Source organism: Schistocerca americana, chromosome 5, assembly GCF_021461395.2.
Source record: "Schistocerca americana isolate TAMUIC-IGC-003095 chromosome 5, iqSchAmer2.1, whole genome shotgun sequence".
Classification (NCBI taxonomy): domain Eukaryota; kingdom Metazoa; phylum Arthropoda; class Insecta; order Orthoptera; family Acrididae; genus Schistocerca; species Schistocerca americana.
The window spans coordinates 282,259,347-282,286,274 of record NC_060123.1 but is presented as its reverse complement, the minus strand read 5'-3'; the positions used below and the strand labels follow the sequence as shown (position 1 = coordinate 282,286,274).

The 26,928-nt window shown below is 38.2% G+C and overlaps 1 protein-coding gene across 4 annotated transcripts in view; it reads right to left on the bottom strand.

The window, feature by feature from the left end:
* LOC124615423 (GPI ethanolamine phosphate transferase 3) overlaps positions 1-26,928 on the bottom strand; it is a 103,356-nt gene that overhangs the window by 56,593 nt on the left and 19,835 nt on the right. For all 4 annotated transcript variants that reach the window (XR_006979790.1, XR_006979791.1, XM_047143296.1 and 1 more), the window contains exon 3: positions 1,458-3,233. Coding sequence is in view for 2 of the 4 variants with exons in the window: in XM_047143296.1 (XP_046999252.1) it covers positions 1,458-3,233 (1,776 nt within the window). In the remaining 2 variants the exon portion in view is untranslated. The remainder of the gene's footprint in view (positions 1-1,457; positions 3,234-26,928) is intronic.

Genomic DNA, 26,928 nt, shown 5'->3' with positions numbered 1-26,928 from the left:
TCTCAACAGATACCCCTCCGTTGTGGTTGCACCTACGGTACGGCTATCTGTATCGCTGAGGCACGCAAGCCTCCCCACCAACGGCAAGGTCCATGGTTCATGGGGGGGGAATTTAAAAATAACAGAAATGAAAAATGAAAGAATTTTTTTTTTTAATTTAAAAATCACATAGGATCAGACAGAGGAAGGCAACAAAATCTATCAGCTCCAAAGATTTCACAACGACGGATGGAGTATTAGCACCTGCGCAGGATGGAGTATTAGCACCTGCGCAAGGACTGCTGATGCTGATGAAAGTTACTCATCCCTAATTTTTATCTCAAATGCGTAAGTGATACTGATCAAACTGGCTGCCAGCACCAACAGACTTACAAAAGATCCCTTGAGGAACAAGGAGCGAAAACCATCTCCGTGTAGAAAAAAGATATGTTTTGGTTGCTTCTGTGACAAATACCATACTGAATTCTGCTCTTGCATGGCAAGCAACACAAGCAATAGAGTAAGACAATTTTGTAATCTATTCTGTAACAAACAGAAAACACATTTTAAGAACGTGTGCTGTATTGATTGATTTATAAATGAAATTACTATGGCAAAAATGACTATTATTGAATAATTTTGCATCAAATATACTATTTAATCATTTTATGTATGATGAAATTTTAAAAAAAATTATTATGTGGATAGGAACTGAACAAGTACTGCCTGCATGGTAGCTGTGAACGTTAGCCACTGTGCTACACTTGCTTGGGCAAAACATGACTGCACAAAACTTTAACATTGAGTTTCTCGGAAAGCAGATGCCTTGCATGGAAAGCCATTAGCCAGGTACTAAGGGTAGGTCTCTGTATAACATACCTAAGACTCATTAAAATCCATTATTAACAGCTCTGATGGTTCCCTTGTTAGTTAAAAAGGAAGGGCTTACCTCTGCCTACAGTACAATCTTTAATTCAACTCCATGCTGTTCAAACAAATCTTCAAGTTAGTGATAAATTTACTTACATGTTTCGTAAATAGCAACATTTCCCATTAGTAATACAATGTTTCATCTGAATACATATTTTCTGAAAACATGGACAACAAGCATGAGGTTACTTCGAAAGTGAGGAATTTTTTTTTTTTTTTCCTGTTTAACAAAAGTGGAAAACCTGATAGTTCTGTTAGAACTGGTTCTCTGTAACTATCAGAAATGGTCTGAAGATGGGCAACACTACCTAAAACCATTCAATTAGACATAACAAAAACAGCAACTGGCAGACAGATAAAAAGTACATTTTTTCTGTACCTGAGCATTAGCTGTAGTAACTATACCATAAAATATTTTATACTGGGAAAATTAATGAGAAAGAATCATCAACACAATAGTCTCAAAAGAAATATGATGTTGTAATTAAAATACTATTAATACAATTAAAATACAACATAAAAAATTTCAAAAGCAGATGCTGACTTACCAGCTGTTTGAGATTTTTCAAACTGTCCCACTGACAGCATAGCCAAAACTCCAGCTGCTGTTGACACCATCAATACTAATGATGGTGCCAGCACATCCCCATGCAAAAGTGCAGCAAGAAGAGAAACAAATACTGTGAGTACAACAAATGCTGCACTATATACAGTTGCTAGTCCATAAACAACTGGGAAGTTTTCAGTACTGTTTATCTGGTCACTGTTTACACTGCCATTCATTTTATTTTCACGGATCATACTTCTCACATGTTTGAATAAATTAGGAATCACATTCTCCTGTCCATAAAAAGATATAATTTTCTCTTTCTTCTTTGGAACAAGATATACACACAGTGGTTCAACACACAAACTAAAAACTGCAGCAATGATAAGTGTAAAGATAAACCATGGCAAAACTTGCAGATGCCAGGGGAAAAAAACATTATTTTTTGTGTCTCTGGGCAAGCTCTGGAGCACCCAAAAGCCACCAGTAGAAACTACTATTAAATTAGGGCAATACTTAAAAAGTGTAACCGTTGTCGAATACGCAGCTAAGTTCCCACAACTTCGAAGCCACAGTCTTGCTACTGTGACAAATGCAGCAAGACAACCAACAGTGAAAAGGCACTCAGCATTTCTGTATTTATTTCCCACAGTTGCAGATGCAGGAGATTTATGAGTAATGAAAGGCCCACAGTTAACCTGTTCTTCCCTACATCTCCAATAATAATGGGACAGCCGAATCATGATGGTCAATATCGCTGCCAAACTTAGAATTTTTAATCTAGATGGTGACAAATGCAATTTAGAAAATGATGATTTCACTGTCAAAGTCTGACTCTGCCTCGGGGATTTAAATTCATACAATATTATCCAAATCAAACTTGTAACAAAATATGATACAACAGTGGCTTCCTCCACAACAAAACTGTTGGAAAAAACAGAAAATAAACCACATATTAGAAGAAATCTAGCAAATATACTTGGAATATCATTTAACTTTTGCTGGTTATACCAGTGTTTTGTTATAGATGCCCAATTCTGAATTATAATGACACACATGAAAAATAGTGATATACATCCCATAAAAAAGTAAATGTCCTGCTCTAAATTTTCTATTGCATTAAAAGAGTCCGAAAATAAAACTCCAACAGTGGCCAAACCCAAAGCAAAACACATTACAATAAGAAATGCATCACTAATTACATCTATTAACAAATTACCAGGTAAACCATCAACAAGCAGGTACGAAAAGAACAGCGTTAAAAAAGTAACAATTAGGCCTCGAGACATGGACAAGGGATCAAAATGAACCCAAACTTCTTTACACATTTCTTTTAGAAATATTAAATAATCCTTTGCAAGTTGGGCAAAGTTTTTAAAACTCTCTTCACAATCAACACTTTTCACTTTCTGTACAAGGTAAATATACTTTTCATCTAATATATCAAGTTTTTCTTTTGGCAACTGGTTGCTTTCATTAGAATACTGCTGGATGTAGTGTGAAGCTTGCTCCACATTTTTCCATAAATACCACAGAAGTGTTTTCCATTCAGGAAAACTCCTGCTGTTCGTAGAAAGAGAAGGCAGTGCATCCAATATCACAGTGCCTAGGTTGGGAAATGGGATATCCACATCCAGTATTGTAGATAATGTTGGTACTAGATCCACTTGACTGACTACACTAGAATAAGGCACCATACTAGAAGGTACAAGTGGAACTGACGAGTACACAAATAAGGCTGCTGTAACTTCTGCTTCACTGTCTCCACCATGGTCACCTGAAAATTAAAACACTGAATTAATATTTTACATTTTTTGCTAAAGCACTGAGATAAACACATTATTAAGGGGGGATGAAATGGATTTTGGTCCAAAAAATCGGTTTTTCAAAAGTATTATTTTCTTGATCCACACAGTTGAATCTATGTTGTGTGTGAATTTTACAGTGATAGCAGCTTTAGAAATGCCTTTAAATTGATGAACTGATTAACTCTGCACTGGCAGCCACTCCCACCTTTTCCGACATTTGGGAAACAGCTTGCTTCAGCAGAACTTGTTTCAGTGTGAAGGCTATTTTCTTTCGATATTTCTGGCTGACATCTATATCTTTGGCTGAAAACTTTCTAGCATGTGTTTTATTTATGTTTTAACAATACTAACACATATTAGTAGGAGGAAGGCTGAATTCGCAAACCTTTACGTGGAAGTCAAGATTTATGCATAATGGGTGATGGGAAAACTGTGTTTAGGAAACGTAGGTTTCATAGAAATCAGTTTACCAACAAAAAAAGAGGAAGGAGCTCGAAATGAAGAACATAAGCTCTCAGCCTCAGTATCAAAACTTGGGACAGGAGAATTGTACAGGTGCGTGAATGATGATGATATGGATTCCACTGGATTTAGACTTTTTGATTTAGAGCTTCTCTGGCAGGCTATAAAGATTTCATGTTCACGTGTTAGCTGTAAAAATATGGAATGCATGATTGTTGTTGAAGAAAGAAGAGTGGGAATAGCTTGTAGTTTTAAATTGATTTGTAATTCGTGTGGCTACGAATTTTCAATTTCCTCCTCCAAAAAAACTGACACTGGTACCTATGAAAGCAATTTTAGGTTATCATATGCTCTGAGATGCCTTGGACAGGGTAGGGATGAAGGTATGTGGTTTTCTCAACAAGCCTCCACCTTGTGCAAGGTTTGAAAAAAATAAATAAAAAGTGACTGATGCTGTGTGCGATACTGCAAAAGTTTCTATGAAGAGAGCAGTGGAGGAATTGGGGGGGGGGGGGGGGGGGGGGTGGGGACAAAAAGGAAGATCCTGGTTTGAAGAAAGCAGTGGAGGAAGTGGGGGGGGGGAACAAAAAGGAAGATCCTGGAGTAGATATTCATGACAGTGAATGTCCTACAAATGTTACTAACCTGTGTGTGTCTGTAGATGGGACCTGGATGAAAAGGGGTCACACATCTCTGTATGAAGTTACATCTGTTATTGGTATTGCCTCAGGTAAAGTTTTAGATGTAGAAATTATGTCTAAATACTGCCACCAGTGTGCAACAAGGAAAATGTCCAACAATGAAGACAGTGAGAAACTGTGGCAAGAAAAGCATGCAGCAGCATGCTCTAAAAACTATAGTGGCTCAAGTGGAGGCATGGAGGCTGCTGCAGTTGTGAGGATGCTCTCCAGATCTGAGAACCAATATGGTGTTAGATATACTAAATCCTTGGTGATAGGGACTCCTCTTCGTTCAGAGCTATAACAGATAAAAATCTGTACAGTACAACAATAGATAAGTTGGAATGTGTTGGCCATATCCAAAAGAGGCTTTGTGGTAGGCCCTGTCGCTTGCTGAAAGAGAAGAAAGGTGAAGTACTTGAGGGTGGAAAATCACTAGGAGGAAAAGGCAGGCTTACTCTGAAAGAAATTTATTCTCTTCAGTTATTTTATGGGAGAGGTATAAGTAAAAACACACATAATTTACAGGCAATGAGGCATGCTGTATAGGCAATTTTTTTCTGCAAACTATCCACTGAACAGACACCAATGCACAATCTGTGTCCAAAAGACGTTGGTGTAAGTTCTACTACAGAAATGAGACATATTCACATAAACACCAATTACCAGAACTTGTTACGAATGCAAATTAATCCCACATTCAGGTTTCTTGCAAACACTGATTTAGTGAGGAAGTGTCGTCATGGAAAGACACAAAATGTAAGTGAAAGCCTCTCAATAATTTAATTTGGATTAGATGCTCAAAAAGGTGGCAGATTTGAAGTGCTGAAGAAAGATGGTATAACTACTGATGTGTTTACAACAAAAGCATTTTATACCATTGACGAGAGCAGGGTCAAGAAAGCTAATAGATCAGTGTCTTACCTGCAAATACAGGGTAGGCATATTTGAAGAGGAGAGAAGAGAAACCTGGAGGATTACGAGTATCAGTATGGAAGATATTAAAATTGAGGTAAACTTGTTACATGAAGTATGAGAAGAAAATCTTTGAACCTCACTTTCTCTCTTTTACATTTTTTACGTTATTAGATGCCTTTTCTCAAAAAGTATATGCTCTAATGTTATGAAATTTTCAGGAACTATTCACAATGTGTCGCTGTTTCCCTGGAACTAAAAAAAAAAATACGAGACTCTGCAATTACATTTTGATTTTTAGATGATTGTACGTAGAAAAAAAAGTTAATTTTGGATGTGCAAAATTAAAAACTCTTTTAATGATACAATTTGAACCATAAATTAATAACTGCAGTTCAGTGGTCTTATAACCTTGTCAGGACACTACAGTAAAATTTTCAGAATAATTGCATGATTAGAAATTGAGTTATGGCACAAAAAAAAAGACAATAAAAAAATTAAAAATTCAAATTTCTGGCAAAATATTAATCCTGGATACTTTACTATATTTTTCCATTAAAGCACAACTCTTTTACTTTACACATGCAAATTTTAGATTTGTATATAAATAAATATGGCTGTAATGATTTTTTAAATACATGTTAACATTTTCTGTTACATCGTCCCTTAAAGTAATGTTTTAATGGTAACATTTAACTATTATGAAGGGTATCAAAAAAAGTGTCTAATATTTTGAGACATTTCGAAACAAGAAAAAATGTCTAGTAAACTTTAGTCTAAAATAGATACCTTAGATCTATGAGCACTTATTTATATTCACTAATGTGAAACACATTTCTTCTATTGAACAAATGCTTACAGCTCTTAAGATACGCATTTTAGAACTCATTTTCACTAGAGATCTTTTGTTCTTTGTGGATACTATCACCATTCGAAATATTGAACACTTTCTTAACACACTGTACAATGAGTAATAATGATGATATCTCAGACATCCTGAGCACTGCACCCCACCATCTTAATGAAAGTCAGTTACTGATTAGCCAAATGATCATAAGATACATTTTTATTTAACTAGACACAAGCCAGTGGAGCATCATATTGTGACCAAGTAAAATAACCACACACTGTTGTAGTTTCTTCAGAAAAGGTATATATGGATACCTAAACCAGGAGTCAGTGTGTCCAATGTTGATTAACATGATGAATGCTGCCTGAAAGAAAATTTCGTACGCAATGTTTTCTGCTTATTAAGATGGAAAAAGTAGCAATTAAAAGACATCACCTGCATCTGACAAGAAATAAAAAGCAGCGAATAAGCTTAACCTATTTAATACTTTGAGCACATACAAAAGAATCCGCAGCAAATCATTGCAGAGGTCCACACCTGAAAAATCAGAAGTTAGTACAATTATCTGCTTGAAACCATGTATCAACATATTTCCTACTGTATTCATCAGGGACCTCTAGGAACACTCATCATCTTCCACTGACAATATCTCTGATGTCCCAAATGCATTACTTTTCGAATACAGGCCCCTTTTAAGTTAATGAAAAACACAAACACAAACAAACACACACACACACACACACACACACACACACACACACACACACGCACACACAGATATACTGTACTCTCTGAACTCCTTTTGTCTTTTTGTACAGTAAAGACCTGCCTTGCACTACCCCACTACCTCCTCCTTGCCCTGTGCGTCCTTCCCACCCCCTCCTCATCTTCAACTCTACAATGCAGCTTCCTATAATCAGTCTCCCTGTGGCTCTGGGAATGTGTGTTTCGGTTGTCTGTAAGGTAGTGCGTATGTAGTCTTGTTAGAAAAAGACCCAGAGCCCTAAAGCAAGTGAATGCTGTCTTCTGTTACAAGTGTCATCTTTGCAATCTACATCATCTGCTACAAGTGAATGGTTGCTTTTCCCATATTTTATATAATATGAATAATTCCCTCTTCCTTCATGAAAACACTGGACATAATCTTTCTATCACATGATCCCCCCCCCCCCCCCCCCCCTCTGTTCTGATTGCCATTTTTTTCGATCTCATCCACACAAAGAAACTAGTGAACAATAACACCCTCCTTTCAATAAAATTTCTCATAAATAATATATAAAGTTGCTACTCACCATACAGCAGAGATGCTGAGTCGCGATAGGCACAACAAAAAGATTCACACAATTGTAGCTTTCGGCCATTAAGGCCTTTGTCAGTACACACACACACACACACACACACACACACACAACTTGCACACACGTCTGCAGTCTCAAAGACAACTGACACCACACTGCGAGCAGCAGCACCAGTGCATGATGGGAGTGGCGACGGGGTGGAGGTAAGGAGGAGGCTGTAGCAGGGAGGGGGAGGGATAGAATGGTGGGGGCGGCGGACAGTGAAGTGCTGCAGTTTAGACGGTGGACAGGTGGGGAGTGGGGGCTAAGTAGCGGAAAGGAGAGAAATAAAAACAAATGAAATGACTGGTTGTGGCGGTGAAATGACAGCTGTGTAGTGCTGGAATGGGTACAGGTAGGTGGCTGAATGGGTGAGGACGGTGACTAATGAAGGTTGAGGCCAGGAGGGTTACGGGAACATAGGATGTATTGCAGGGAAAGTTACCACCTGCGCAATTCAGAAAAGCTGGTGTTGGTGGGAAGGAGCCATACCGAACAGGCTATGAAGCAGTCATTGAGATGAGGGATATCTTGTTTGGCAGTGTGTTCAGCAACAGGGTTGTCCACTTGTTTTTTGGCCACAGTTTGTCGGTGACCATTCATGCGGACAGACAGCTTGTTGGTTGTCATGCCTACATAGAATGCAGCACAGTGGTTGTAGCTTAGCTTGTAAATCACATGACTGGTTTCACAGGTAGCCCTGCCTGTCAGCATGAATGGCCACCGACAAACTGTGGCCCAAAAACCAGTGTACCACCCTGTTGCTGAACACACTGCCAAACATGATATCCCTAATCTCAATGACTGCTTCACAGCCTGTGCCATATGGATCCTTCCCACCAACACCAGCTTTTCTGAATTGCACAGCGGGGAACTTTTTCTGCAATACCTGCTATGTTCCCGTAACCCTCTTGGCCTCAACCTTTGTTAGACACTGTCCTCAGCCATTCAGCCCCCCCCTCCCCTCATTCCCATTCCAGCACACTACACAGTCATCATTTCACTACTACACCCGGTCTTTTAATTTCTTTCTATTTCTCTCCTTTCCACTACTTACCCCCGCCCCCCTCCCCTCCATCTAAACTGCATCACTTCACTGGCCACCACCCCCACCATACTATCCCTTCCTGAAATATGGCTATGTAAACTTTTCAAAAACCAGCCAAAAATGTGTGAACAGACTTTTTTTTAATTGTCCTAGGAGCTGCCCTAATTGAGCTAGAGAACTGGGAAAGGTGTCCAGGGATATACAACAAAACATAGCTTCTAATTAATAACCTTTTTCAAAATGCTAATTAATATTTTGATTTAATTTTAATTTTTTTTGCAAAAAGTACATAATTGAAAATTTTCAAGGTATTTCCATAACTACTTCATACTATTGTAAATCACATGGCAAAATATAAATCTGGGATGATGATGGGTTCATTGTTAAAAAAAATTATTTCGGACTCTTGTTTTCCAATAACGGCCCTAGTTTGACCAAATTGACCTTTAACAAACAGGAATTTCTTTAAAATATACTGAAAGGTAAGTAAAAAAAGTATTAGAAATATCAAAACATCACCTTATTAAACCAAAACTAATCAGCATATTCTATAATTAAGTTGATTGCTTATTTTAATTTCATACAACTTCACTAACAGTATATTAATCGATATAACAAAAACAAGAAATTGAGCATTTAACCACAAACTGAAATAAAGTATGAATAAGTACAAGTATTTACATAATAGTTCTGGTCCATGATGTTTGAAATGGAACTATTAAACAAATTAAATACGTAATGCTTGTTTTTGAGTAACAGGTATCTGTACATAGCTAAATTTAACACAATAGGTACTAACAATAATTTTGAAACAACTTTCTATAAAACATACATTAACACTAACCTGAGACAAAAATTAAGTTTTGAGTTGAAAGCAGTTTCCCAATAAATTGTCTTGGAACTTCACATATTACATTTTAATAAAGCTGACTGGGTTTGGTTTACATCACTTTCATTAAGAATGTATGTTCTCCCTGTGCAGTGGAGTAAATGGATTCACTTTTGTGAGAACATCCACAACTGACACCCACAGGACATCTGCATGTGCAGGATAAGAGAATGACTTAGCTGCTCCACATGGATGAAGAAAAGTTATTTTCATTTCATCAAGTTCTTCGTTTTTTTCTAAAATGTACCCAAGCCACCAGTTTCTGCCATATGCAGTGGTGACATAGCCTGATACATCTTGTGACTTCAGTTTGTCTGGTGATGCAGTTACTTCCCTCTCCCAACTCTGTATATCACCTGAAAAGTATTTGACTATTAATTTTGATGCAGTGTTGGGAATGAAAGCGTGAAATTGCTGTGTTCCTTTGATTGTCAATGCCTCTTCAAGTCGGCTTTTTAATAATATTTCTGAAGCAGCGTAGTCTTCTTGAGTGGAATATGCAAAAACATTTGTGATATTATCTACTGCCTACTCAAATAGATCTCGTGTGGTTTGGATCTGATTTTGGTATGGCCTTTGCAAACTTGCCCCCTACTCCATCACAAGGCCCTTTCCCATGTGCTGAGGCTGAAAAGTGCCACTCAGCTTTTATGTTGAAGTCTTCCTCATGAAGGCAAAGGTTCAGGAAGTTTTTCTTCTTTTTATACTGAGTGGCAGAACCGTCAGAATAATAGTATGTCTTTTTTGGAATCTTTTGAAATTTGTTAGAAATGAAATTAGCTTCTTTTGAAAGGTGTAAACCACAGTTGTATTGTGCTCCAGGCAATCTGAAACAATGACAAAGCTCATATGCTCAATTTTGTCTTCCTGTTTGTAATATATAACAAAAGGATGAATGGTAATCTGTTGTCTTGTCCAGTGGAAACTCTGAGCTTCATCCTGTAGAACTATACTATAATTTTCTGAAAAATCACATATGACAACAAATTCATATTCCATAAGGTTTTCTCTTGTGGAGTTACGGAATGTTCATTGTTGCTTGGCAATGAAGTCATGCCGAATCAAAGTCGACATCTTACTACAAAATAAGTCTATGAATTCTTCAGAAGTTTTCTGAACAATTTCCAGATTACATCGGCCAACTGACATCCACTGTCGGAACTGAACTTGTTCAATCAAGTTTTCATGAAAAAGAGTCTTTTAAAATTTTATGTATGACAGTTTCTCCTGGGCAGTTTCCCATGTTTCCCATGTTGCAATCAACTGATGGTGGGTTGCAAAGCATTTTTGCAATGCACTGCTTTGTTTAAGCTGCTGTTTGTTACTGTATTTAGTTTGGCATTTTCTATCACTAATTTTATGTTTTGGCGAGTTGTGCACACGCAGACAGTGTGTGTGCCACTCCGGCCAGCTAATACACAATGTTTTGGTCTCAACTCAGCAAATTTAGAGAAACCTATTTTTATGTTAGGAAACTTGTCTTTAAAATGTTTGTAAGCTTCTTTAAGGTTACACAAAATAAGTCTTTTTGATATTTTTGTTTTATTTCCACTTGTTTCTGTAATTGTCACACAATCTTTAATACCTGGCATTGCCCTTTTTAACTTCACCATTTTCATAAAATGAACGTACAGTTTTGACAGTTTCTGTTGGTAAACACTTCTCTGGTTTTGGGTTTGGACCTTCCATGAATCCTCTCTCTTTCAAAATTTTTTTGGACTGCCGAACAATGTAATTAGGAGCATTAAATTCCCTCATTATTTTCCTGACACTTCACTTTTCAGGTAAACTTGTAAGAATCATTAGTTTTTTGCTCTACTTATAGAATTTTTAAAGTTTCTTTTAAGATTTTCAAGAACGGATTCATCAGTATCAGTATCTGACGAAGAAGTTTCAGGAGCAACAAAAAGTTTACGTGTCATTGATGAGATTTTCTTCACTTTTGATTTGGCGTAATGCCTAGTGTTAGTTTTCTCTTGTCAATTGGGGACTCACCTAGTTCTTGAAGTGTTGTGTTAAATGTTTTAACAGCTACTGAAGTTGGAGTGAAGTCAGGGTCTTGGTCTCGGATGATTATCTCTGATCCAGAAGATTCTTCTTCGGCACTTTCATCACTGATGGGCTCTGGTGTATTTTTCAATTTGGTTACATCTTTCCTACATTTATCACAAATCTTGGCACCACTTGGTATTTGAGGAAATAATTTGGGCATCCATGTTGTGACATTTCTCAGTTTTTTTTCTGTTTCTAATAAAAGATTTGACTTCTTCAATGGATTACAACACTGCACTCTTACAGCACTGCACTTTTTACTTGGTTCCATATTTATACAAAAACCACTTATAAACTGTCCTTCAATGTTTCGATTTACTTGAAAATGAACTATTAAACATAATAGATACAGACTGGTCAACACAGAGGTAACAATTGATTTGCACTAAAACCAGAGTGCACAATAATGCTGTAGGCTCACAAAGCCTTAGAAGGTAACAATGCAGACTACATCATCTCAACAATGGCTCCAGTCTCTGAATTATTTTACAGACATCAAGCCCTATGTATACGGTCCTCTACTGACATACTACCTTACAGGTCAGTTTGGTCAAACTAGGGCTATTAGGGAAAAACAAGAGTCCGGAATAATTTTTTTTTTTTAACAATGAACCCATCATCATCCCTCATTCATAGTTTGCCATGTGATTTACAACAGTATGAAGTAGTTATGGAAATATTTTGAAAATTTTCAATGATGTACTTCCTGTAAAAAAATTAAATCAAAATATTAATTACCATTTTGAAAAAGGTTATTAATTAGAAGCTATGTTTTTGTCTATCACTGGAAAGAGCATGAAAAATGATGCAAAATGACACCTTTCCCAGTTCTCTAGCTCAATTAGGGCAGCTCCTAGGGCAATTTAAAAAAAGTCCGTTCACACATTTTTGGCCAGTTTTTGAAAAGTTTACATGACCATATTTCAGAAATAGTTTGAGGTAAAAAATTGAAGTTTGGTATTTTTCTTAGTTTCAGCACCCACTATAAGTATTCCAACTTTCAGCAAAATCTAAGAGGGCGAGGTAAAATTTTTATATAAAGTGTGTTGATTTGACATGGAATGACTCTATCGCGACTCAGCATTTCCACTATATGGTGAGTCACAACTTTCCTTTGCTAACTAATATTGTTACCTTCCATCCCGGATTTTCCATGTAAAGGTAACTATTTCACACACTTCAATTTTATAGTTAGTCAATAGCAATTTGTATAATTTCTCAATGTTATGATCTGACAGAATACAAGAAAGAAAAATAATTTCTATGTAGATTTCCCTTCCTTGAATAGCATCCCACATGGGGTTTTGTACTCTGTTGCAAGGATCTTCAAAGTAACAAACAAGAAAATTGAAAACTGATGATATCAGCAAATCCTACAAATTGCCTGACTACTTAAATTCAAATACAGGGGAAACTTATTAGCTATAGCTGAAAACGCATGCAGATAACAGCAGTGGTTGAGTTGTGCGAGAGGATACTCAGTGACTTTTCTCAAGGTAGCTGAATTTCTGCTGAATCAAACAGTAGAAAGTCCAGGCTGGAATATCAACAATTACAGCATGGATAGAGTGCTATGCACTGTAAAATTGACACACCAAGTTGCAGATGGGCACAACGAAAAGATTATTACACATTAAGCTTTCAGCCAAAGCCTTCGTCAGAAAAGAAAAACACAAATGCATTCACAAAAGCAAGCACACCTCATACACCTGACTGCTCATGCCAGAGAAACTGAAATGCTTTGAACGATAACAACAATTCATAGTGGAGCAGGGAAGGAGGAGGGATGGAAGGGCACAGGTGGGGGAATAGTGAACTGTGCTGCCTGACAGAGCGTGCAGGGACTAGAGGTGGCAGACAAGGCTAGAGCAGTGACTAGAGGTGGCAGACAGGGCTTACCTTGTGCATTATCGGGAGCTGGCTCCTGACACTGCGCCAGGTAGCCCTCTCTGCCATATCTACTCCCTCCACTAGCCTTGTCTGTCACCTCTATCCCTACACGCTCTGCCAAGCAGCACTGCTTCCTGTTCCCATCTGTATCCTACTATCCCTTCCCCTTCCCTGCTCCACTGTGGCCTGTTGCTCCCATTTGATGTGTTTCAATTTCACTCTGGCGTGAGCAGCCAGAGATAGCAGTCAGTGTGTTTTGCTGTTTGATGAAGACTTTGGCAAAAAGCTTAATGTGACAGTCTTTTCGTTGTGCCTATCTAAATAGGTTCTCATATATGCGACTGGCTCAAGGACTTTAAATGTAGCAAAGTGGAGCACCTCCATTTTTTCTGGTATCTCTCCTAGAGCACATTAATCCTATTTTAGTTTTAACTTTGGAACTTTCTTTTGGACTAAAGTTATCCTGTGTAAGTAACAGACCAGATTCACCTATTGAGCTATATAATACATTTGACTACAAAAATCACATTACATGATAATTTGGTTATGTAAACATATATGTGGGGTTATGTCCCGATTTTCAACTTAAAACAATCATTGTATAATGCCACAAACTGTAACAACCAGACTACAAACAAAAGTAACTTGGTACAATTGTATTAAACAACACAATCATTTATTTACAATGTAATCAGTCTTCTTAACTGGGATGGTTGGTTGATTTCAGAGAAGGGGACAAACAATGAGGTCATTGGTCCCATCCGATTAAGGAATGTTGGGAAAAGAATTCGGTCATGACCTTTCACAGGAACCATCCCAGCATTTGCCTGAAGCAATTTAGGAAAATCACAGAAAACCTAAATCAGGATAGCTGGATGCAGGTTTGAACCTTCATCCTCCAGAATGCGAGTCCAGAGCGCTAACAACAGTGCCATCTCACTCAGTTCATATTAGAACAGTGGTGTTTTAATACATCTTTATCATTAAAGTCACCACTATTGTGGGCCATTAGAATATCAATTTATTGTTAATGAAAGTTTACTTTTTTAATGTTAGTTGTAAAATGTTACAAAAGTTAGCATGGAAAAACTTTACAAAACATAAAACAGTTAATTGAAGTTATATCTGTGTTCTCTGCTGACCTTGATATCACACACGAAATTATTTGTATTAATTTTTTTGCACTGTAATTTACAAAAAAACATAAAAATTGTAATAATGGTAAAAATACAACATAAGATAATTTTATTGTCATTAGACCACTACAACAATAGATAAATTTTTTATACAGTGCAATCATTACATTAGTAAATAGAACAGAAGAGCATGTTAGTTGTTAGCTTAAAATTCCATGTCACAGTTAAAAAACTTAATTCATAAAAGGGGGTGGCAACAAGCCATTTATTTAATGTTTTCCTTGAAGGTCTTGTGCCATCTGTGGAAGCTTATTAACCAGTTTACGGCCCGTTAGCCAGTAGCTATTGATTGCCTTTGATAGTCTATGGTATGACTTATGTATGGACTTACTTTTTCTTGTGTTGTGATCTGTGAATATTACTTCTACAATTTAATTCATGCGGATTCCCTTTCGTGCAGATTAACACTTGGTGTACATGTATATAGATTTATAACAGTCAGTATTTTATATTCAGAGAACAAGGGCTTACAATGAGCTTTATTTGAGAACATGTAATGGCTCTCATTGCTTTCTTCTGCAGAAATAAAATTTTGAACATGGCTTGAGTTTCCCCAGAGAATAAGTCCACATGACATAATACTTTGAAAAAATGCAAAATAAGATTTTTTAACAAGTAAATTCCTCTACATAATTTAACACTAATGTATTTTATGTTTGCTCCCAGGACAATTTTTCATTTGAGTATACCCAAATAACTTTATACATCTGGGGTCATTAAAATAGTGTTTGTCCCTTTTTGTGTTTTGTTCTCATTCAGGAGGAATCCATTTGCACCAATCTAACATGAGGCTTGGGCGAGAACACTGTCAACAGAATCTTTTACCTTATTTACACCAATGTTGTAATTTAGGAAGGTAGTGTCATCTGCATATTGGAGCTTATAAAGGAGGGTAGGTCATCGGTCATTGCCAAATAAATCCCTGTGGAACTCCGTCTTTGGATTGTTTCTTGACAGACTTTTCTATGCCAGTGCAGATAACTTGTCTTTGGTTTTGGAGATAAGACGTTAATAGTTTTAGGCTGTTATCCCTGATGCCACAGAAATGGGGTTTCTGTAGGAGTGTCATGTCCTACACAGACAAATACTTCACAAAGGTCACAGAAAGTGTTAAGGTTGTCTTTGTCACCCTTTTTATACACAGGAATCACCCCAGATAATTTCAGCTCCTCTGGAAAGTATCCCTCTGATTCACATTTATTTATGCATTGAGTTAATGTACAAACAGTAGAGTCTGTGATTTTCTTCAGCACGTTGCAAGACATGTCATAAATATCAACACTATCTGATGATGTTCCATACTATTTTTTATATAATACTAGGTGTAGCATTGGAGAAAGTGAGATTATTATTGTAGGGAATTCCATGATAATTCTTTTCTAAGGGTTCTGATGGATCTGTATCAGGTTTACTAATGAAATTGCTTTATTCCTAGACAGATTTAACAAAATAATCATTAAAATCTTGTGGAGAGGGATTGATTTTGACCATAGGGGTGATTCTTTGACAACACTGTTTACAGGATTCCAAGCAGCTCACAAGTGTACATGACTGGTGTTTGGCATAGTGGGGCAGTAATTGTTACTGAACTGCTGTAACGCAGCTGTAATAGAGTTACCGTGGTCAAGCACCAATTTTTTATGAATAAATGAAGAAAAGTAAAAGATAATGCATCATATTTCCATTTCAAAAAAGTAAAAATATTAGAATTGTTAAAGAATGAAACATAATCAAGAAAGTAACAAACCTAGGACATCTACAGCAAACAAGAATGAGTTACAATGATCAACAATTGTCATCGCCTTTGAATTCTTCAATACACATGTACAACTTACAAGTTAAGTTTCCTGCTCCTAGCCTTCTATGGATTACAAAATACCTCAGTTACTTATTGAGAAAAACATAATTTATAACTAAAATTCTGAGCTAATTTACATCTTGACTGAGAACTAGTAAATAACAAAATTACATCACGAACCATGTATTCTAAATTCTTGTTATCCAGAGAGTAAATTATGTTTTTCTGATTCATGTGTCATTTTATTACCGAAGCATCTTTATTTTACAAAAAATCCTGATATTTCAAAGTACTGTTGCCTCTAAAAATTATGACCTTCCACTATTGATATTCAAGCTACTGTTGCTGTTGCAGTCTTCAGTCCAGAGACTGGTTTGATGCAGCTCTCCATGCTACTCTATCCTATGCCAGCTTCATCATCTCCCACTACCTACTGCAACCTACATCCTTCTGAATCCGCTTAGTGTATTCATCTCTTAGTCTCCCTCTACGATTTTCACCCTCCACGCTGCCCTCCAATACTAAATTGGTGATCCCTTGATACCTCAGAACTTGTCCTACCGACCAATCCCATCTTCTAGTCAAGTTGTGCCACAAATTTCTCTTCTCCCCAATTCTACTCAATACCTCCTCATTAGTTATGTGATCTACCCATCTAATCTTCAGCATTCTTCCGTAGCACCCCATTTCAAAAGCTTCTATTCTCTTCTTGTCTAAACTATTTATTGTCCTCATTTCACTTCCATACAAATACTTTTATAAATGACTTCCTGACACTTAAATCTATAGTCGATGTTAACAAATTTCTCTTCTTCAGTAAGGCTTTCCTTGTCATTGCCAGTCTACATTTTATATCCTCTCTACTTCGACCATAATCAGTTATTTTGCTCCCCAAACAGCAAAACTCATTTACTACTTTAAGTGTCTCATTTCCTAATCTAATTCCCTCAGCATCACCCGACTTAATTAGACTACAATCCATTATCTTCATTTTGCTTTTGTTGATGTTCATCTTACATCCTTCTTTCAAGACATTGTCCATTCCGTTCAACTGCTCTTCCAGGTCCTTTGATGTGTCTGACAGAATTATGTAATCAGCGAACCTCCAAGTCTTTATTTTTTCTCCATGGATTTAAATTCCAACTCCGAGTTTTTCTTTCCTTTCCTTTACTGCTTGCTCAAATTACATATTGAATAACATCGGGGATAGGCTACAACCCTGTCTCACTCCATTCCCAACCACTGCTTCCCTTTCATGTCCCTCGACTCTTATAACTGCCATCTGGTTTCTGTACAAATTGTAAATAGTCTTTTGCCCCCTGTATTTTACCCCTGCCACCTTCAGAATTTGAAAGAGAGTATTCCAGTCAACATTGTCAAAAGCTTTATCTATGTCTACAAATGCTAGAAATGTAGGTTTGCCTTTCCTTAATCTAACTTCTAAGGTAAGCTGTAGGGTCAGTATTGCCTCACGTGTTCCAACATTTCTGTCGAATCAAAACTGACGTTCCCCGAGGTCAGCTTCTGTCAGTTTTTCCATTCATCTGTAAAGAATTCGTGTTAGTATTTTGCACCCGTGACTTATTAAACTGATCGTTTGGTTATTTTCACATCAACACCTGCTTTCTTTGGGACTGGAATTATTATATTCTTCTTGAAGTCTGAGGGTATTTCACCTGTGTCATGCATCTTGCTCACCAGATGGTACAGTCTTGTCGGGGCTGGCTCTTCGAAGGCTATCAGCAGTTCTAATGGAATGTTGTCTACTACTGGGGCCTTGTTTCGACTTAGGTCTTTCAGTGCTCTGTCAAACTCTTCGCACAATATCATGTCTCCCATTTCATCTTCATCTACATCCTCTTCCATTTCCATAATATTGTCCTCAAGTACATCGCCCTTGTATAGACGCTCTATATACTCCTTCCACCTTTCTGCTTTCCCTTCTTTGCCTAGAACTGGGTTTCAATCTGAGCTCTTGATATTCATACAAGTGGCTCTCTTTTCTCCAAATGTATCTTTAATTTTCCTTTAGGCAGTATCTATCTTACCCCTAGTGATATATGCCTCTACATCCTTACATTTGTCCTCTAGCCATCTCTGCTTAGCCATTTTGCACTTCATGTCGATCTCATTTTTGAGACGATTGTATTCCTTTATGCCTGCTTCATTTACTGTATTTTTTATATTTTCTCCTTTCATCAATTAAATTTAATATATCTTCTGTTATCCAAGGATTTTTACTAGCCCTTGTCACAGAGCATAGCTTAATCATAGCTAACACTTAAGATTAAAAATCATGAAAGGAGGATGTATATGTGGAAGAGGCCTGGAGACACGGGAAGGTATCAGATAGATTATACAGGGTGATTCAAAAAGAATACCGCAACTTTAAAAATGTGTATTTAATGAAAGAAACATAATATAACCTTCTGTTATACATCATTACAAAGAGTATTTAAAAAGGTTTTTTTTTTCACTCAAAAACAAGTTCAGAGATGTTCAATATGGCTCCCTCCAGACACACGAGCAATATCAACCCGATACTCCAACTCGTTCCACACTCTCTGTAGCATATCAGGCGTAACAGTTTGGATAGCTGCTGTTATTTCTAGTTTCAAATCATCAATGGTGGCTGGGAGAGGTGGCCGAAACACCATATCCTTAACATACCCCCATAAGAAAAAATCGCAGGGGTAAGATCAGGGCTTCTTGGAGGCCAGTGATGAAGTGCTCTGTCACGGGCTGCCTGGCAGCCGATATATCACCTCGGGTAGTTGACGTTCAGGTAGTTACGGACAGATAAGTGCCAATGTGGTGGCGCTCCATCCTGCTGAAATATGAATTGTTGTGCTTCTTGTTCGAGCTGAGGGAACAGCCAATTCTCTAACATCTCCAGATACTGTAGTCCAGTTACAGTAGCACCTTCGAAGAAAAAGGGACCAAAAACTTTATTGGCTGAAATGGCACAGAAAACGTTCACCTTAGGCGAGTCACGTTCATACTGAGTTGTTTCCCGCGGATTCTCAGTGCCCCATATACAGACATTGTGATGGTTGACTTTCCCGTTAGTGTGGAAAGTTGCTTCATCACTAAACACAATCTTTGAAACGAAAGATTCATGTGTTTCCATTTTTTTTAATCTTATCAGCTGCATACAGTGCTTGAACCAATTTCAGACAATAAGGTTTCATAACTAACCTTTTTCGTAGGACCCTCCATACAGTTGATTGTGGAATTTGCAGCTCTCTGCTAGCTCTGCGAGTCGATTTTCCTGGGCTGCGAACAAATGCTTGCTGGATGTGTGCTACATTTTCATCACTCGTTCTCGGTCGTCCAGAACTTTTCCCTTTGCACAAACACCCATTCTCTGTAAACTGTTTATACCAACGTTTAATACACCACCTATCAGGAGGTTTAACACCATACTTCGTTCGAAATGCACGCTGAACAACTGTTGTCGATTCACTTCTGCCGTACTCAATAACACAAAAAGCTTTCTGTTGAGCGGTCGCCATCTTAGCATCAACTGATGCTGATGCCTAGTCAACAGCGCCTCAAGCGAACAAATGTACAACTAAATGAAACTTTATAGCTCCCTTAATTCGCCGACAGATAGTGCTTAGTTCTGCCTTTTGTCGTTGCAGAGTTTTAAATTCCTAAAGTTGTGGTATTCTTTTTGAATCACCCTGCATAATGGTAAGACAGAGATTTAGGAAGCAGGTTTTAAATTGTAAGACATTTCCAGCGGCAGATGTGGACTCTGACCACAATCTACATGTTATGAACTGTAGATTAAAACTGAAGAAACTGTGAAAAGGTGGGAATTTAAGGAGATGGGATCTGGATAAACTGAAAGAACCAGAGGTTATAGAGTGTTGTAGAGAGTTTCAGAGAGAGCATTATGGAACGACTCATAAGAACGGGGGAAAGAAATACAGTAGAAGAAGAATGGATAGCTTTGAGAGATGAAATAGTAAAGGCAGCAGAGGATCAAGTAGGTAAAAAGATGAGGGATAGTAGAAATCCTTGGGTGACAGCGGAGATATTGAACTTAATTGATGAAAGGAGAAAATATAAAAATGCAGTAAATGAAGTAGGGAAAAACGAATACAAACATATCAAAAATGAAATTGACAGGAAGTGCAAAATAACTAAGCAGGAATGGCCAGGCGACAAATGTAAGGATGTAGAGGCATATATCAAGAGCTCTGATGGAAAACTAATTCTAAGCAAAGAAGGGAAAGCAGGAAGGTGGTTGGAACAAGTAGAGGGTCTATACAAGGATGGAAAACCAGTTCTAAGCAAAGAAGGGAAAATAGAAAGGTGGATGGAATATGTAGAGGGTCTATACAAGGGCGATGTACTTGAGGGCAATATTATGGAAATGGACGAGGACGTAGATGAAGATGAAATGGGAGACACTACTGCGTGAAGAATTCGTCAGAATACTGAAAGACGAAAGTCTTAAGAAGGCCCCGGGAGTAGACAGCATTCCATTATAACTACTGATAGCCTTGGGAGAGCCAGCCCTGACAAAACTCTACCATCTCATGAGCAAGATGTATGAGACAGGCAAAATACTCTCAGAATTCAAGAATTTAATAACCCCAACCCCAAAGAAAGCAGGTATTGACAGGTATGAAAATTACCGAACTCGGTTTAATATGCTGCGGCTGCAAAATACTAACACGAATTCTTTACAGACAAATGGAAAAACTGGTAGATGTCGACCTCGAAGAAGATCAGTTTGGATTCCGCAGAAATGTTGGAATGCGTGAGGCAATACTGACCCTATGACTTATCTTAGAAGCTAGATTAAGGAAAGACAAACCTACATTTCCTGACAAGGCAAACCTACGTTTCTAGCATCTGTACACTTGGGGAACACTTTTGAGATTGTTGACTGGAATACACTCTTTCAAATTCTGAAGATCGAAGAGGTCAAACACAGGGAGCGAAAGGATATTTACAATTTGTACAGTAACCAGATGGCAGTAATAAGAGTTGAGGGGCATGAAAGGAAGCAGTGGTTGGGAAGGGAGTAATACAAAGTTGTAGCCTATCCCCAATATTATTCAATCTGTATATTGTGATGTCACATGACTAGGGCCTCCCGTCGGGTAGACCATTCACCGGGTGCAAGTTGTTTGATTTTATGACACAACACCCAGTCCCTGTGCAGAGAAAATCTCCGACTCAGCCGGGAATCGAACCCGGGCCATTAGGATTGACAATCGGTCGAGCTGACCACTCAGCTACTGGGGACGGACATCTGTATATTGAGCAAACAGAAAAAGCAAACAAAAGAAAAATTTTCAGAAGGAATTAAAATCTATGGAGAAGAAATAAAAACTTTGAGATTCACCGATGACATTGCGGTTCTGTCAGAGACTGCAAAGGATCTGGAAAAGCAATTGAAAGGAATGGACAGTGTCTTGAAAGGAGGATATAAGATGAACATCAACAAAAGCAAAATGAGACTAATGGAATGTAGTTGAATTAAATCAAGTGATGCTGAGGGAACTAGATTAGGAAATGAGACACTTAAAGTAGTAAATGAGTTTTGCTGTTTGGGGAGCAAAATAACTGATGATGGTCGAAGTAGAGAGGATATAAAATTTAGACTGGCAATGGCAAGGAAAGCCTTCCTGAAGAAGAGAAATTTGTTAACATCGACTATAGATTTAAGTGTCAGGAAGTCATTTATAAAAGTATTTGTATGGAGTGTAGCCATGTATGGAAGTGAAACGGGGACGATAAATAGTTTAGACAAGAAGAGAATAGAAGCTTTTGAAATGGGGTGCTACAGAAGAATGCTGAAGATTAGATGGGTAGATGACATAAGGAATGAGAAGGTACTGAATCGAATTGGGAAGAAGAGGAATTTGTGGCACAACTTGACTAGATGAAGGGATCGGTTGGTAGAACATGTTCTGAGGCATCAAGGGATCACCAATTCAGTACTGGAGGGCAGTGTGTGTGTGTGTGTGTGTGTGAGTGTGTGTGTGTGTGTGGGGGGGGGGGGGGGGGGGGAATCATAGAGGGAAACCAAGAGATGACTACACTAAGGAGATTCAGAAGGATGTAGGTTGCTGTAGTTACTTGGAGATGAGGCAGCTTGTGCAGGATAGAGTATCATGGAAGGCTGTGTGGAGGGACTGTAGACCACAACAACAACAACAACATTACTAATTGAAGAAATGTGTTCAATTTTACCTAATAGGCAATAACTTTTAAGCTATTCTAATTTAAAAGATTTTAGGGCTAATATTATCTATGAATATTACTAAAAAGGTATAATTTTTGAAATTGTGTATGAATTACTTTGAGGAACAAGGAAATAAGTATTAATTATGTGTGTAACTAAAATTACATTAATCATTTCCATTCCAACGGCTAGTGGCACTCAACATTGCGAATTTTGATTTCTATTCCAATGTCGAGCCTAATTTGACACAATTTTCCATAACTCTTAATGTGACTGTACTAGGTGTCAATATTGTGTACTCGTGCCATCTAGTGAAGCTTGTGTTCACTAGATGTCAAAGTGTAGCTTTTGTGTTGAGAGAAATGCTGTAATTATTACTTTCAAGATAGGAAATAACAACAGGCTAATTCTTCATGCACAGCCCTTTCCGAAAGAAAATTTTACAACTTTTTAAGGAATGGCTGTGCGAAAATGAGAGTGACAGTGATTTTGATGACAATGATTTTGATGATGACATTCATTCATCTGTAAAGAATTCTAGTGAAATGACAATAGAAACAGTCTACACTGAAGAGTTTCAAAGAATACCACCCACTGGAAAGTTCTGGATTGTAATGATTATGTAAATATATTTGAATGAAAGCACAATTTTTGTTTTAATGTAGACCTTAACTGTTGGTCTACGGTCCCATTGGTTCCACAAAGAGACTCGCACAATTCTCTGTGGTACATTTGTCACTCGGGCGGTGGCGATTTAAATAAGAGCATGCACAGAAGTCTTGCGTCTGCATTACGGAATGCAAAGGGTTACCATAAAATGTATGAAGCAGACCAATGTAAATAATTTTCCGAAGTTTTGGTACAAACATGCTCAAAATTGGGCTATATATAGAACCATGAAACAAGACAAATGTTTGTTGAGAGGTGGATAATTACTGTCAGGAAGAAATGAATGGAGTTGCAATACAGTATTGTTGGTAGTAGCAAATGATCCTCGGTAAATCTACATACATATTCTACAAGTCACTGTACAATCATGGTAGAGGGTAGCTCCTACTAATATTAATGATACCCAGTCATATTCCATTTGTGAACTGACCAAAAGAAAAATGGCTGCCTGTATGCCTCTGTAAGTAACCTATCTTGTTCTCACGACCTCTGTGCAAGATATACAAAGGTGGTAGCAGAATGGGCAAACACTCTTCTTCAAATATAGTTGCTCTAGATTTATCCAACAGTGTTTTATGAGAACTATGTCATCTTTGTTCTGAAGATTAACACTTAAGTTCAATGAACATTTCTGTTACACTTCCATAATGAGTATACCATCCTGTTATGATCCTAGCAACATGTCTACGAGTTTGTCTGGTGTCTATTATTAGGATTCCTCAATAAGGACTTCAAATGCTGGAACAAAACTGTAGAACTGGTGACACTAGCATCTTGTATGCTGTAGAGTATACGGGCACTTCTGACACCAATTGCAAATGTATACAGGGTTTGGGAAAGGGGGGAGGCAGTTGTTACATATGCCTTGTACAACAGGGTGCAGGAGGTCGAGTGGTCAGGATTAGAGAGTGGGCATCCAGGGCTGCCGTTAAATGACAAAACAGGAAATTAGGTGCAATAAAGAGGATGTATTTCAATGTACGGTGTACGAGGGGCGCGCCTGGGGTCGGAAGTTACCAGGTTTAGGCCAGTCTAGAAGGTGGAACAATTAATCGAAATGGACAACGGAAGGGGAAGTGGTTCATGTTAACTTACATTGGTGGCCAGGTGTGAAAAGCAGAGCCAGAGGCTCTGCTTTCCAAGGAGACGTCTGTTCTGCTCGAAGTCTGGATTACAAAAGAGAGAAGCAACTGTTCTGCACCACAGAACACTCCAGCGCCCACACACTTGATCGGTATCCCGCGCATGCTATTGGCTAAAACCAAAAGCGTAAATTCGCTAACAGTTTCAGCAGAGAGCTCAAGGCGTCTCTTGTCAACAGCTTTAACTGGACAGAACTGCCTCGGTTTTGAAAGACAAGCGACTGGTACCACCAGTTATACACTGAAGTGCCACAGAAACTGGTACAGGCGTGCATTTTCAAATACAGATATATGTTAACAGGCAGAATAAAGCACTGCGATCAGCAATGCCTGTATGCAAGACAACAAGTGTCAGGTGCAGTTGTTAGATCGGTTAGTGCTATTACCAAGATTTAAGCGAGTTTGAACGTGGTGTTACAGTTGGCGCACTAGTGATAGGGCACAGCATCTCCATGGTTGTGATGAAGTGGGGCTTTTCCTGTATGACCATTTCACGAGTGTACTGTGAATATCAGGAATCCGGTAAAACTGAATCTCTGACATCACTGTGGCTGGAAAAAGATCCTGCAAGAATGGGACCAACAATGACTAAAGATATTTGTTCAGTGTGACGAAAGTGCAACCCTTCCACAAATTGCTGCAGATTTAAATGCTGGGCCATCAAAAAGTGACACTGTGCAAACTGTTCTATTAAACATCATCGATACGAGCTTTCAGAATGTGAAGGCCCACTCCTGTACCTTTGATGACAGCATGACACAAAGTCTTACGCCTCGCCTGGCTGCGTCAACACTGACATTGGGCTGTTGATGACTGGGAACATGCCTCGTTGAATGAGTCTTGTTTCAAATTGTATCGCGTGGATGGACGTGTACAGGTATGGAGACAACCTCATCAATCCATGGACCCTGCACATCAGTAGGGGACTGTTCAATCTGGTGGAGGCTCTGCAATGGTGTGAGGCATGTGCAGTTGGAGTGATATGGGACCCCTGACACACCTAGACAAGACTCTTACAGGTGACACATACATAAGCATCCTGTCTGATGACCTGCATCCATTCATGTATGTTGTGCACTTTGATGGACTTGGGAAATTTCAGCAGGCCAATCCGACACCCCACATGTCCAGAACGGGTACAGAGTGGCTCCAGGAACACTCTGAGTTTATCCACTTCTGCTGGCCCCAAACTCCTCAGACATGAACATTACTGAGCTTACAGACCTACAGACAGCCCTGCAGGATTCATGGTGTCAATTCCCTCCAGCACTACTTCAGACATTAGTCGAGTCCATGCCACATCATCCTGCAGCACTTGTATGTGCTCACGGGGGGCCTACATGATAGACAGGTGTACCAGTTTCTTTGGCTCTTCAGTGTATAACGACGAGGCCAACAACCACATTTCAGTGAGCCAGCACTTGGCAATGGGTGAGCAATGGGAGAGGAGCACTCTGTAATAGCCTAGTAAGTGTGTAGCCACTTGATGCCAGTTGAGGTCTGAGAAAATGTTGCGAACTTCATTTTTTAACCATGAAAATTGCACTTTAGAATACTTCTAGATCAAGAAAATAACTGTACGAAAATGGTGTAAGTGGCTGGTGATTGATGATGATACTAACGAAGAAGAGCAAACCTTCCAGCAACAATCAGAGTCATGTATGTGGCAAAAAGAAGACAATGGAAACAACAATCTGGACATATACGGAAATTCCCAGAATACAGGAAGCAGCTTTACAGTACGTGAGTACAAGTATAAGAGAATTAGACATTTTATAAGTAATATTTAATAGCACATTTTGGGAAAACATCGTAACTGAGATGAATAGATATACACAAGACGTACTCAACAATGAACAGAAGAGACGAAAAACAGACCAAAAGTGGTCTCCTATTGGCTGTAATGAAATAAAAATATACATTGCGCTATGTATAATCATGGCTGAAGTGAGGACACTGTCGATTCAGATGTATTGGTCTAGGAGGACCATTATAGAAACGCCAATATTTAGGAAGATGATACCATTCAGGAGATTTCTGCGCGTAAGTAGATTTCTGCATCTAGCGAATAAAAGTTCAGCCAACAACACAGATAAGCTGTACAAACTAAGGCCAGTCATAGATATGTTCAATCAAAAATTTAAGTAAGTGTACACAATGCAAGAGAATATTGCCATTGATGAATCATTCATGAAATTTAAGGGGCACTTATCCTACAAACAATTTAACCCATCAAAAAGGGCAAGGTTTGGTATTAAAATTTATAAATTGTGTGGGTCAAGTTCAGGATACTGCTACGATTCTAAGATATACACGGGTAATGACAAACGTGATGCTTGTGGTAGAGCCTCTGAAAGTGTAGTTCTAGAACTATCACAGTCAGTATTACACAAAGGGTGTAGTCTATACTTAGATAACTGGTTTTTTTCACCGAAACCTCAAAACTCTCCTCACCAATAAAACTAAAGTGATTGGAACAGTGCACTCAAACAGAAAAAATATGCCCACAGACTTCCTGAAGGCAAAAT